Raw genomic sequence first — 11,407 nt, 5'->3', positions numbered from 1 at the left:
TAGAACAAAATACAGTAGCATAGGTTCTATGCTTCCATAATATGGATTGTTTTTTTAAATGCCAAACTTTTATTTTTGCCAGTTGTACTATTTATTTTACCAGTTGTACTGTAATCTGCAGTCCCCTTAGCAAAAAGCTTGCTTTATGGTGTCTTGATTGCTTCTCATAAAAGACGCTGCCGGGCTATTGTTTTCTGATTCCACCACCACATCACACCAACGCAGCACGGCTCCTATCAACATCTCCCCCTCCCCCTAACACGGCGCTAATAGCAATGGGCGGGGCATAAGGTAGTCACGCCCTCAACCTTAGTTCGCGCCTCTTCACTGCGGCAGGAAGGACATCATCGCTCCGCCTCACATCCTTAAACCGTCCAAGGCTCTCGTGCACGCTACGTGCGTACTATAGATTTCGCGCACGCGCTCCCTAAAGATCAGTTTCCGCTCTCCCTTCGCCATTTTGAATCCAATACTTCCTCTTTTTCTACAAGCGCTATTTGAACGCGTAAAAAAACCCAAACCCGCGCAACTTGTAATAAACAGAATCTTAAACAGCATATTTCATATTTGATTCATCAAATTTAAAAACATTGCATAGCCCTCAGGAACAGACATTTATGTATGATAGGTATAATATATGTGTGTAATCTCTTCCGGGGTTTCAAACCTAACGGCGCCTGAGCGTCCAAAACCCTGTACAGTAATTAAGTTTATCTCCCTTGACGGCCCAGTTGCGCCGCCAGCGCGTTTCCGTGACTTTTTCGGTTGGGAAAACTAAAACGGATTTTTAATTTGAATCGGCCCAGCTCTCGGAGGAGGGGGGAGGGTGGTCTCGCTGTTTCCTTCCGGGTCACCGGCGGCCATTTTGTGGCGCTTAAGTGTTCGGGGAAGGGCGGTACCTCGTTCATTTGCTCGTGGCTGCGCGGAGATGGTGGTGAGCGAGTGAGGCCCTGTCCGCGAGCTTGAGACCCGACCGCAGGTCCCGAAACCTGCAGCCCCAACGGAAGAGGCCTCCCGCCGCTACTCCTAACCCCCACCCCTCCCGTCACGCGCCTTCTCTGCCCCCCCCCGCTCCGTTTCTCCGGCGTCATCCCCTCCCTTCCCCTCCTCCCTTTCCCTTCCCGCTGCTATGAGTTACGGGCGGCCGCCGCCGGACGTAGAAGGCATGACTTCGTTGAAGGTAGACAACCTGACTTACCGCACCTCCCCGGACACGCTGCGGCGCGTCTTCGAGAAGTACGGCCGCGTCGGGGACGTCTACATCCCCCGCGACCGCTACACCAAAGAGAGCCGCGGCTTCGCCTTCGTGCGCTTCCACGACAAGCGCGACGCGGAGGATGCCATGGACGCCATGGACGGGGCCGTGCTCGACGGACGGGAACTGCGCGTCCAGATGGCCCGCTACGGGCGGCCGCCCGATTCCCACCACAGCCGCCGGGGGCCCCCTCCGCGCCGGTACGGCAGCGGAGGCTACGGACGTCGGAGCAGAAGGTGAGGGGCGGGGAGAAGGCCGCGCGGCTGCTCCGGAGGCCGAGCCTGGTCGGGAAGAGCGGCCTGCGGGTGGGGGGTGTGGATGTAAGGTGGGATCTTTGGCGTGTGAAGGAAAGCAACGGTAAAGGGAGCGATTGTTGCGAGTAACTTGAGATGGCAAACGAAAGGCCTGTGTTCTTTGCGTATCGCTTTGGCTCAGGTCGGCGGGAAAAGAGCTGGGCCACGTGATCCCCGAAGGCGAGGGATCGAATGGGCGGCGCGGAGTTTTCCCCTTTAGGCGTCATAAACGAGATCTGGCCGGGAAATAGCATTGCAAGTTTCTAGCCATTATTCATTCCGCCCCTTTTCTCCCTTCTCAATCCTTCCTCTAACCCGCCCGCCGCAGTCCTAGAAGACGGCGTCGCAGCCGGTCCCGAAGCAGGAGCCGCTCCAGGTCCCGGAGCAGATCGCGCTACAGCCGCTCCAAGTCCAGATCCCGCACACGATCCCGGTCTCGTTCCACTTCCAAGTCCAGGTCTGCCAGGAGATCGAAGTCCAAGTCCTCCTCTGCCTCCAGATCTCGCTCCCGATCGAGGTCCAGGTCCAGGTCACCAAGAAGCCCCCCGCCTGTTTCAAAGAGGGAATCGAAGTCGAGGTCCCGTTCTAAGAGCCCTCCTAAGTCTCCCGAAGAAGAAGGAGCCGTGTCATCTTAAGAATATGGTAACGTGTCTGGCGGCCTGCTGTATTTGCATGCTGTATTGTAGCTCTCTAGTGGGTATTGGGTTCTTGAGACAGGATTCTAGCGTAAGTAAATCCTAATGGGGCATGTTCGTTTCTGAGGAGGGCATTTTAGCTTATGGCTAATAAAATAAAATGCAATTTTTTACAGAGACTATATTTGTGTTTTGTTGCAATTAATAGCTTGCTTTTTAATATCTATTGTTTGAGACGCAACCTATTTCTGAAATGACTATTTCTTACTGTTCTTACCCAACATCTGCATTTTCCCCTTTAAAGCTGCGGTCTCCTGTTTGCTTAAAGAATATTGGCCAGTATTGCAGATTTTAACTGATTTGGCTGATCCTCCAGGGACCAGTTTCTGTGGGCGTGTATTGGAGCAGGTTTGTCTTTAAACGTTAAAGATACACTATCCTGTTAATGACCAATCAGTCCTGTGTTTACAATGCTGAACGGCATCAAATATTTTTAAAAGTGGAAGGTGAATTGCAAGAGTTTATGGAAATCAGTTTTATCTAAAGTACGATTGTGGGCTTCTAAGGATATGTTGGGTGGGAAAAATGGATAGTGTGTCTTTAACCTCCCTCAAATTGTTTGGTCCTGTTTTTTCAACGGAAGTGGGCCTAGAATTGTTAAGTTACACAACCATTTAATGATTCTTCAAGGTTTTGAATAAGAACTAATGCCTAATGTGAATTGGGCTGGATTCAGGTTAAGGGTAGTTCGATCTTATCCCGACACTATGTAACATCAATAATGGAGATTCAACAGTATCAAAAAAGTTCTCATGCTGTCTACATTAGTATCCAGTATCATGGTGGGAGGTGGGCACTGCACATTTCTAAAACAGTGGCAAGGCCAGTATTACTAGGAATCTGGGAGCATCCATAAAATATGGAGGACATACAAAAAAGTACCTTGCTGAACTATACCTTTTTCAAACCTAGATAACGTCAAAAACATGAGAAACCTACATAAAGGAAGCCTTGGAGGAAGTACGATCGTTTGAATCGCCAGTCCATTGGAGAGATCCCGACACAACCAACCAGCTGTTGAAAAGGTTATTTTGTAACACTTTGTCTAACTTTTACTTTACTTTTGAGCCTCAAATGGCAGACTTTTACATTTATGTGCCATTTTGTTGCTATTATTCAAATTTCTTGTAATTTAGTGAAGTGAACGACTACAGATTTCATTATTGGCTTGGATATGTGAGGTAAAATTTTCATTTTTGTTCATGTAGTGCTGATTTTGCAAATAAAACTGATAACTAACTTGCTTCCTCAAGTTTATTAAAGAACTATGCAGCTGTGATATGCTGAATAGCTTAATGCTGTCCACATGCTCAATTTTTGCCTTTAGTCTCAAATTCTGAAATTTTTAATTCAAATGCATTTGCAAATACTTCGTTGAAATAGTATCTACAAGTTAAACTTTACAGCTGACAATTATTTTGAACAATTTGTTTTTATCAGACAAAATTCTAATCTCTTCTCTTATGTATTTTTGTGCACTAGGCGCAGTTGTGTAGCAGTTGAGTAATGCTGGTTAGCTGTTAAGGTGGCGTGTTGCAGTGCAGAGTGCTTGGCTGTTTCCTGTTTTCTCCTGATTGCTCCTGTAACGATGCCTTGTCGTGCAGAAACAAATGGCTGTCCAGTTAATTATAATTGCCTGACAACTGCACTTCCAGTCACCCGGGCCTTGCATAAAAATAACGGAGCATACAGTGAGCACATCTAGCTGGTGATAAACACACCTTATTTTTTTCCAGTATGGTAAATTAGACCATCTACATATGTGAACTTGGATATAAACAAATGTAATGTTTAAAAGCATTTGATTCATTCCTCTGTAAGTACTGATTTGGAGTATCTCTTACAACATTCTATACTATAACCACTGTGTCTGTAGTTTAATAAAAACACTTACTTGGTGTTCAGTTTTTTGAACTCTTATATCCTGACTCTGCTTTGTGTGTTAGAAGAGAACAAAATCTGTCGTCCTATTTCAGAACAGTAGCTCATGTGTTTATATATAACAAATCACATTTGGAGTACTTTTCCTTTGAAATTCGTATAAATTGTTAGATTATTTGCAGGATAGGAGTCAACAATGTACCTCTACAGTTCACACTATATAGTAGAGCACACAGAAGGGAATATTGCACATAAGTCATTGGAGGTGTTTTCTGGGTAGATACAAGAAATTGGAAACTAAACTGACTAAGCAGAATAGTCTTATCTTAATGTGAGAATGGCTGCACTAAAACTTTATTAAACATGCTGTGTACATTGACAGCTATGTTGGGGGCAACTGCTACTTCACTGCTTAATGTCTGGGGAAGAAGACTAGGGGGAACCCTTGAAATGCAAGGAAAAGCACCACCTCATGGTGCCACATAACACTCCATTTACTTAAGAGCATCTATTGTAAACTGGCTGAATGTACAGCTTGCTAGTATATCCAACCCAAGTGTGTTAGAACACATTAAAGCAAACCTCTCCCTTAAACAGTAACAGGACCTGACTTGGTTGCTTTATTTGTTGTGAGGATCAGCATTTCAATAGTATGTCTCCCCGGAAGAGTAGAGCCTGCCAGTTGTTCCTTGTTGGCCTCAAAGGATTGCAAGGGCACACAGATGCTTTCCATTTCCCATTTGTGAAGCAGTCCTTCAATAGTCCAGTCAGCACTGAAAGAAACACCAGTCAGCACTTGAATCTTTCATTCAATACCTAGGCTTTTTAAAGCTGGCTCCTCAGTAACACTTCAAGGTTACAAGTCGCAAAACACCTTGTAAAAATACAAAAATTGTAATAAACTAATAGTGTGCACATTTTAGATCTGGGTCCATCAGTATGCCCTGTGAAAATGCTTGAAACAAAATACCAAAGTGGGAAATTTGTAAGCATACCTTCTGATTTGATGTGTAGTCCAGAACTGAGCGTGTGGATTCTTTTCCATTAGGTAGTGCACTGTACTAATAACGTCTTCAAAGTCTGTATGAAATAACAGAAGTATTTAATGCAATAATACTGTAAAGTGGTGGCATTTTACTTTTGTGCCTTTTTTACTAGAGTCTTTTTAAAAAATCTAAGCTGCCGTTTATTCCTTGTTGGAGAAGAGAGATGTAGAAGTTTGTAAATTGTGTGCACTATATTTTGCTGTACAATGGCATAAATACTGTTATCAGAAGTATAAGAGTTGTAACATCTATTCTAAAAAGCCTCTTCATATAGGCTTCGTTCTTTTAGAGCGTTTGGGGCTTTCATCCAGTTTTGCACATGAGTTCTGTCTGTTTTTCAGATCTTGACCAAGTTTCTACAGAATCGGTAGTGAATGGGTCTGCCAACCGCATCATTGGCCCATGGCTATACTGGCTTAGGCTAATGGGAGTTGGGGAACCAAAGGTTCCCTACCATTGTATCCGATTCCCATTTTAAAATAAACTGTTCCAGTGTGACAAGTACAGAATAATTTTACACTGTCCACACACACACACATGTACACGTGTGTGGGTGTGTGTATCAGGTAGCTTTACATGGCCTTTACTGGTCTGGACTCCTTTTTTGAAGAAAAGGCAGGTGGATATTCTGCCTTATCTACAACATGCCAATAAAAGGCCACAGTGTATGTTTCCATACTGCCATGATAATGGTTATTTGCAGCTCCTACGATTGTAAAAATTAAAATGGTTACAAGCACATGAAAGAGTGAGGAGGGTGTGTTGCTGTCCTATTTGCGTCAGCTGCCATATAGTATGCAGAATTTTGCAGCCTTAAAGACAGGCAGGTGCCCGATTCATCGTGCTATCACTTGAACAACAATTGAATCAACGGTATTATAGTTTATAGGCGAGTGGGCCATGGCTTGATGATGGAGTAGACACTGTGTTTTAATGATACCCTCTAAGTGCTCTCAAATGTTTTAGGAATTTCAATATATTGGGAGACCACATCAAAGCTCATGTCAAATACTTAATTCGCAAATATTCTAAGAATGACACCTGGACCTTAAAGCAGGAAGGAATGTCCTTTTTATTCCTTTTAATTTCCTTTGCTAGTTTCCACATCACTAATATTTTACTGCGTGGCCATTATTATCAGTGCATGTAATTTGCATGTGGAACCACACTTCCAACATTTGTGCTGTTAACCACAGCCTCTGTAAAAGAAAATATATAAATCAAAGGGAAGAATATTTTCTTCAGCAATTTGGATAACACATAGCAGACAGGAGTGGTCTGGAGAGCTGAGGAACTACTCAGGTTTTTGTAGCCACCATTCACACCAATTTTATTTGGTGTCAAATTCTATGCTGTGCTACTGGTATATTCATACGGATGCTCAGAATATGCACAGCAGTAGATAAAACTTTAGAATTACCTTCTGGTTCAAAAAAAACGTCGGATGCCAAAATAATGTCCACTGGAGGTAAGGCCAGTAGACTGGGTGATACATGACCCCAGGTGAGTCCTGTGACATATACTCCTGAGAGGTTATTCATCTGGCAGCTTCTTCGACAGTTGTCCAAACACTGAGGGGATTCTGCATTATCTGACAATATAATTTCTGCTCCACATTTTGCTGCCACTATCCCAGGAAGACTCACGCCTGCTCCAATCTAAACAGAGTAAAATCTGATTTTTAACACCAAATACATGTGTAACAAGTTCAGAATTTTACTACAGCTTGGGTGGTTTTTTTTCCCTCATGACCATCAATAACTGCTAAATGACACAAATGAAAACATACCAGCAGTTTACTCACTAGAAGCCTCTGGTGTTTCATTGCACAATCCGATTTCTAAGGTCTTTTTCTACTTAAAACCATTCTAGAAAGCAGTAATTTAATCTTTAAGTGTTTCCTTCATAAATGAACTGTGTCAACAGTTGTGGTCTGGTCTATATTTGCTTGTTGCAGTTCTTTAGCATGAAAGCTTGAATGGGGAAGCAGGTATAATAGTTGCATGGTCTGCTACCCTATTCATATGGTCCACGTCCCAGAGATTTATAGAACTAGAGATTCCTGAAAACTATAGAGCAGGCATGTTCAACAGGTAGATCGTGATCTACTGGTAGATCACTGGTAGATCATTGGCTCCCCTCAAAGAAGCTGAACAACTGTGGCTCCCCTAAAAAAAGCTCAACATTTTACCTCTTCCCTGAAAAAACTCAACAACTTTGACCCAACCCCCCCCCATGGGCTTTTCTTCCTAAAAAATGCTTAACAACTTTGACCTGAACCCCCCAAAAAGGGGGTAGATCACTGCCAGTCCTTAACACTCTGAGTAGATTGCAGTCTCTTGGGAGTTGGCCACCCCTGCTATAGAGGATTTTCCAGTGGATAAGAGTTGATCCTGTCAAAGCCCTCTGTGTTGCAGAGAGCTAGATAACATCTGAACGGTCACACCCATGTTTTAAATACATAGTTTTACTTTATTTTAAAATTGTAATTTCATACTATAAACCTATAATCCAAGGTGTTGCATTTCCATGTGTGTTTTCAGGGCCTACCCTATTCCTGTGACTAATCTGTTTTCACTTCTTAATTCTAACCCACACTGGGACCTGCTGGCAAAGGGCGGGTAAATTTTTAAATGATGAAGGTGATAATAAAATGATTACGGTGATTTACCTCCAAAATTCTCTTGCCGCAGACTAGTCTTCTATGAAACCACACATATTGGGCCAGAACCACTGCACAGGGCCAAACGTACATGCCATATTGGGGATCAAGGACCTGAAAAAAGGACATCTTGCTGTAAAACATGGTTGCTTCAGAAACATCTTTTGAAGAAACATGATACAAGTGCATTTTAAGTTTTCATCAGTTTTCTTTTCTATAATGGGATTTTTCATTAGAAACCACATACTGAGAGAGAGCTGCAATTGCAATTGTGTAATTGTGTAAGGTCAAGGGGAAATCATGCTTGTTTTGTAGAAGACAATTTGTTTATAGGTGTCCATAAAAGGAGTTGCTGTCATTGATCAGCTATACAGTGCCAGTGAAATTCAGTGAAGCAAAATGATGGTTGCTGGTTGCCAGGATAGAGACCCGACACGTAACCAATTTAAAAAGTGACGTAACACAACAACTGAGACCGTTAACTCTTATTTAGATGGCCAAGCAACACTACCATGCTACCATGTGTAGCATGGTATTCTCCCGGATTCATTAGAGCAGGTATCCCCAAACTTCGGCCCTCCAGATGTTTTGGACTACAATTCCCATCTTCCCCGACCACTGTTCCTGATAGCTAGGGATCATGGGAGTTGTAGGCCAAAACATCTGGAGGGCCGCAGTTTGGGGATGCCTGCATTAGAGTCTATGTAATCTAAAGTGCTGTTACAGTCTTAAACAAAAGAGGCTAGCAGCCGCATTGAACATTTGCACATTTTAAAGAATTTCAGTGTTGCCACTATTATTCCACCAGCAACATTCTTGTAACTTTATCATAGTTATAGTCAGTGCTTTTTTTCTATAAAAAATGTTTAGGGGGTACTCTCATTTTGACTAAAGAAAATCACCATTTTATAGTTTAAATGGGAAAATAAATACAGTAAATATACAAAAGTATTCACAAAATGTTTAGAGGTATGCGTTCCCCCCCAGAAAAAAAGCACTGGTTATAGTCAACGTCAATAAAAGAAAAGATGTGTTATAGAAGCATTTGTCAGCCATTGTATTTGCTAAATTAACACATAGAAGTCAAATTACCTATAAAGCACTTGTCCATAAAGGACAAATACGCATAGACAAACACACATACTCTTCCTATTATTTTTTAAAAACATAATTGCAAACTGCTGAAGTTTCAACCCAGTTCTGGCACATCACTGAGGCATGCAGCATACATAAACATGCACAAATGGTTGAGACAGTACACACATGCTGTGATTTGTTTAGTTGTGAGACAGTAGAAGTGGAAAAGATCTGCAGAGCAAATAGAAGCTTGAGATACTAAAGAGATGGGGGGGGGGGATTCCTGAATTCATTGATTTGTCCTACATAATGATCACCTGTACTCTTACTTCAGTGATTCACAAATAATGGAACAAATTGTGCCAATGGATCACAGGAACATTATGGAAGAGCCATCAGATTTCCAGCTGTTGGTGGGTGCTAAGGGGGGAAAAATCAGCATAATGGACTAACAGTGCAGTCTCTACTCAGTAGAATGCTCCATTTAGTTCAATGGGATTTATGCCCACATAGGTGGACACAAGACTGCAACCTAAGTGGTCTCCACTTTCAGATCAATACTTGAAATTTAAATAGTCCTGAACTAAGATGAAATGTCATTGTTACCTCCTTGTAAACAGATTTGGGGGGGGATTACTTTTCTTTTGCAACAGACAAACCTTTTGCAGAGTGGGACTAAACTAACAAAGCTACCTTTCCATCTTCACAATTCGTTTTATTTTAAAACGAAGCTCATCACACACAAAAATAACATTTAAAAAATCCTACAACATTGCCCTTAGTTTTCTCCTAGGAGTTAACATGAAAACAACTTAGGTGATTTTGCCTATCAAAATAAATTAAGCGGCTTTCATGAAAATGTCTCTAAGTGGGGAGCAACAACAAATGATTCGTGTGCAATTTACTAGTACCGTAAATGCAGACCCATTTGATACATATACAGTATTTATATACAGTATATGTATCTCCTGCCCCTAACTTATTCTGCTTTCAATTGCATACAAATACGCATTAAAAATATTATGATAATGGATCATCAGCACCTCAGGAATAAGCACCACTAGCTGATCTCTTTCTTCTTCCTCCTCCTCCTCCTGACGCTCTCCTGAAAACCTGTACTCCCTCACACTGAATTTGCACTCCGGCTCGCACATGGGAACCCTTTTCCCCGCAAGAAGGAAAGCTCCCGGTCCCGGTACGTAGACAGACAACCATGCAGTGCTTCCTGAGCTTCGGCTGTACTGTATCATACTCGGTATCGACTGATGTCTAAGTGGACCATTCGCAGTCAAGAACGTTAAAGGCGTCTTCCGGCAAAGCACCCTATCGCAGACAGTTACGAGGAGGGTGGGATTTAGTAAAAGCAGCAGACGGGGCGATGGAATTTCTGCTGCAGCAAAGGTCCCGCGCCTTTTAATTCTTGTGTTACTCAGTTTTCATGGTTCGGCAGGATGTGCTTCTCAGCCGTTCCCCTGGAGTACCCCTGTTGGTTCAATTAATGCATTACTACTCCGGAGTTAAAATAAAAAAATCAAAATATGATGAGGTGGAATGCGGGGACAGAACACCCGAACCAACGCACAGCGAAGAGCAGCTGACTGATAATGGCCAGGAGCTTTCGTGGATCAGAGGAAGCCCACTTAGATGCATGGAAGTTTTTAGTTCTTGGCACTTTGGTGGGACCTACTTCCATCCGATGCACGATATCAGGCACCTGTGATCAGACCCACGTTGCGAGTCTTGCGACATGATCCTCATCCCTGCGCAGAGTCCGGCAATGTTTATGGGTTGGAAGCAAATAAGGAATGCCACATATTGTTTCCAAGAAATATAAAGCACCTCCCACTGACTGAGCATATCCAGCATGCTTTGTTCATAAATTGCTGCAGTCGTTTGCACACTTGCTGGGGCTGAGCCACTGACTTTAAGTCTTATTAAACATGCATTGTTTAACCATCTCCTCGAGCGATGGCTCCTCGAGCGATGGCATTGTTTAACCATCTCCTCGAGCGATGGCTGCTTTAATGCGCCTCTTTCTTTCCTGGAAGGGGTAACTGTCGTGAAGCAAAAACGAAGGGTGGGATTCGACGAAGTTTTACTCAGAGTACACCTATTGAAATTAACTTGAAATTAAATTGTTCTTGCATTTCAGTGGGTCTACCCTGAGTTGAATACCACCCAAAGAGTGAACACAAAGAGTGAACATGGGGCAAAAGCTTTCGTAACCTCAAGGCCGCTTCACGGTGCATTAGAGGAATCTTGAGTCCACGAAACCTTATGCGTTAGGATTAAGTCTTCACGGTGCCACTTGGCTGTGTGATTGTTTCTCTTCTTTCAGCCTCTCCTCTCTTCCAGTTCAGACTGACATTGGGGATGGGCTTTCTGACCCACCCCAGCCAGCCAGCCAGCCAGCCAGCCACAACTTATGCACCATTCCTCCTTAAACGGCAGTGCAGTTCCCGTTTGTTTGTTTGATTTTTTTTTAATAAAACAACAAC

General features: G+C 43.1%; 2 protein-coding genes across 7 annotated transcripts; one reads left to right on the top strand and one right to left on the bottom strand.

Annotated features, from left to right (window-relative positions):
• The first annotated feature begins 918 nt into the window (after window positions 1–918).
• Window positions 919–4,163, top strand: SRSF2 (serine and arginine rich splicing factor 2). 6 transcript variants are annotated; one of them, XR_015948040.1, is made up of 5 exons: window positions 919–1,491; window positions 1,877–2,190; window positions 2,488–2,591; window positions 3,156–3,268; window positions 3,726–4,163. XR_015948040.1 is itself a non-coding variant. In XM_035104567.3 (3 exons), the coding sequence occupies exons 1-2, from the start codon at window positions 1,130–1,132 to the stop codon at window positions 2,181–2,183; spliced, it is 669 nt and encodes a 222-aa protein (XP_034960458.1). In that variant the 5' UTR covers window positions 919–1,129; the 3' UTR covers window positions 2,184–2,190; window positions 3,156–4,163. The 6 variants fall into 6 exon arrangements, 1 of the variants encoding a protein (XP_034960458.1); XR_004691908.3 differs by lacking the exon at window positions 2,488–2,591; XR_009557191.2 differs by having other exon boundaries at window positions 3,156–4,163.
• Window positions 4,164–4,709: 546 nt separating this feature from the next.
• On the bottom strand, window positions 4,710–10,149 carry METTL23 (methyltransferase 23, arginine). Its single transcript, XM_035104563.3, has 5 exons — window positions 9,953–10,149; window positions 7,842–7,946; window positions 6,591–6,828; window positions 5,120–5,204; window positions 4,710–4,897 (listed from the first exon to the last, which is right to left on the bottom strand). The coding sequence occupies exons 1-5, from the start codon at window positions 10,061–10,063 to the stop codon at window positions 4,714–4,716; spliced, it is 723 nt and encodes a 240-aa protein (XP_034960454.2). The 5' UTR covers window positions 10,064–10,149; the 3' UTR covers window positions 4,710–4,713.
• Window positions 10,150–11,407: the final 1,258 nt, after the last annotated feature.

Source organism: Zootoca vivipara, chromosome 2 (assembly GCF_965207765.1).
Source record: "Zootoca vivipara chromosome 2, rZooViv2.hap1.1, whole genome shotgun sequence".
NCBI lineage: Eukaryota > Metazoa > Chordata > Lepidosauria > Squamata > Lacertidae > Zootoca > Zootoca vivipara.
This window is presented reverse-complemented; position numbering and strand designations above follow the sequence as displayed.

Coding starts and splice junctions, on each gene's coding strand:
- SRSF2 (XM_035104567.3), top strand. CDS start 1,130: ATGAGTTACGGGCGGCCGCCGCCGGACGTAGAAGGCATGACTTCGTTG. Junction 1,492..1,876: donor TACGGACGTCGGAGCAGAAG/GTGAGGGGCGGG, acceptor CGCCCGCCGCAG/TCCTAGAAGACGGCGTCGCA.
- METTL23 (XM_035104563.3), bottom strand. CDS start 10,063: ATGTGCGAGCCGGAGTGCAAATTCAGTGTGAGGGAGTACAGGTTTTCA. Junction 5,205..6,590: donor CGTTTTTTTTGAACCAGAAG/GTAATTCTAAAG, acceptor TATTTCATACAG/ACTTTGAAGACGTTATTAGT. Junction 4,898..5,119: donor ACTACACATCAAATCAGAAG/GTATGCTTACAA, acceptor TGTTTCTTTCAG/TGCTGACTGGACTATTGAAG.